We start from the raw sequence: 1,053 nt of genomic DNA on the forward strand, positions 1-1,053 counted from the left end.
TGTGTATAGATGTGATATTCGCTGCTACACTGTACATGAGACAATAAAACTGTAAATACAGTTTCCACAGGACCTTTAATATACACCTCTCTCTTTGTCTCTTTTTGTTTTCCTTTTTGTTCTCCCCTCTTTCCTTCTTGCTCTCTTTCTCTTTCCCTCTGTATGCTCTACCAAAGATTTCTAACATAAGCAGAGGTTTTATGTACAAATTTCTCATATCTGAAGTACCAGAAGTCCTCTTCTCCATCTGTACAAGTATTTATTGTAGATTGTCTTTTTAGTAATAGTCTTATGCTATTGGCAACCTAATTGCACCTTAGTATTTACTTTCATGTAAAAGTTGTTAATAACTTCATATGCCAAATAGCATAAATATGGTTTACATTTTTTTCTTCTTTGAGACATACTGTGTAGCATCTTAATAATACTGCCCCTAGTACTATAAAGATTCCTCATGTATTGATATAAAGCATATTATATTATACCTTTACTCATGTGTATGTCTGCAGGTGGGCTACACTCCTGGTGTGCTGACTGATGCCACGGCTGAGCTGACAGTTGCCCTGCTGCTGGCAACCTCACGAAGGCTTTTTGAAGCTCATGAAGAACTTCTCAAGTAGGTGTAAGAATATAAGAAGTACATAGTTATATTCTAAATTTATATCCATGTGGAAAATGTCATTTTCATTTTTCTGTTGATAGAACGCTATTAAAAAATGAAATATCTTGAGTGGAGATAAAAGAATTCAAAATTATTTATGCAACGCAGATTTGGACTAAGGAATCTGATTTCATTTTACACATTTATGGGTTTTATGATTTTTTTTTTTCATCTCTTAGTGGTGGGTGGGGAAAGTGTGCTTGGTCTCCTCTCTGGATGACTGGCTGGGGTCTAGCAGGTTCCACAGTTGGAATTCTGGGCTTGGGACGCATTGGCCAGGGGGTAATGCAGCGGCTTCAGGGGTTTGGCATTAAGAAGTTCCTCTATTCTGGGCGTTCGCGCAGACCAGAAGGTAGGGTGGAGGGCAGAGTGGATTTGAAGGTATATTTGTC

At 38.0% G+C, this 1,053-nt stretch overlaps 1 protein-coding gene across 1 annotated transcript in view; it reads left to right on the top strand.

Moving 5' to 3' along the window:
* The window catches only part of LOC119591578 (glyoxylate reductase/hydroxypyruvate reductase-like), a gene marked incomplete in the record, with an annotated part of 18,060 nt that overhangs the window by 12,208 nt on the left and 4,799 nt on the right, over window positions 1–1,053 (top strand). The window contains 2 exon segments of the mRNA XM_037940338.1: window positions 510–616; window positions 841–1,013. Coding sequence (XP_037796266.1) covers window positions 510–616; window positions 841–1,013 — 280 coding nt within the window.

This window comes from Penaeus monodon, chromosome 28 (assembly GCF_015228065.2).
Source record: "Penaeus monodon isolate SGIC_2016 chromosome 28, NSTDA_Pmon_1, whole genome shotgun sequence".
In the NCBI taxonomy this organism is placed as follows: Eukaryota; Metazoa; Arthropoda; class Malacostraca; order Decapoda; family Penaeidae; genus Penaeus; species Penaeus monodon.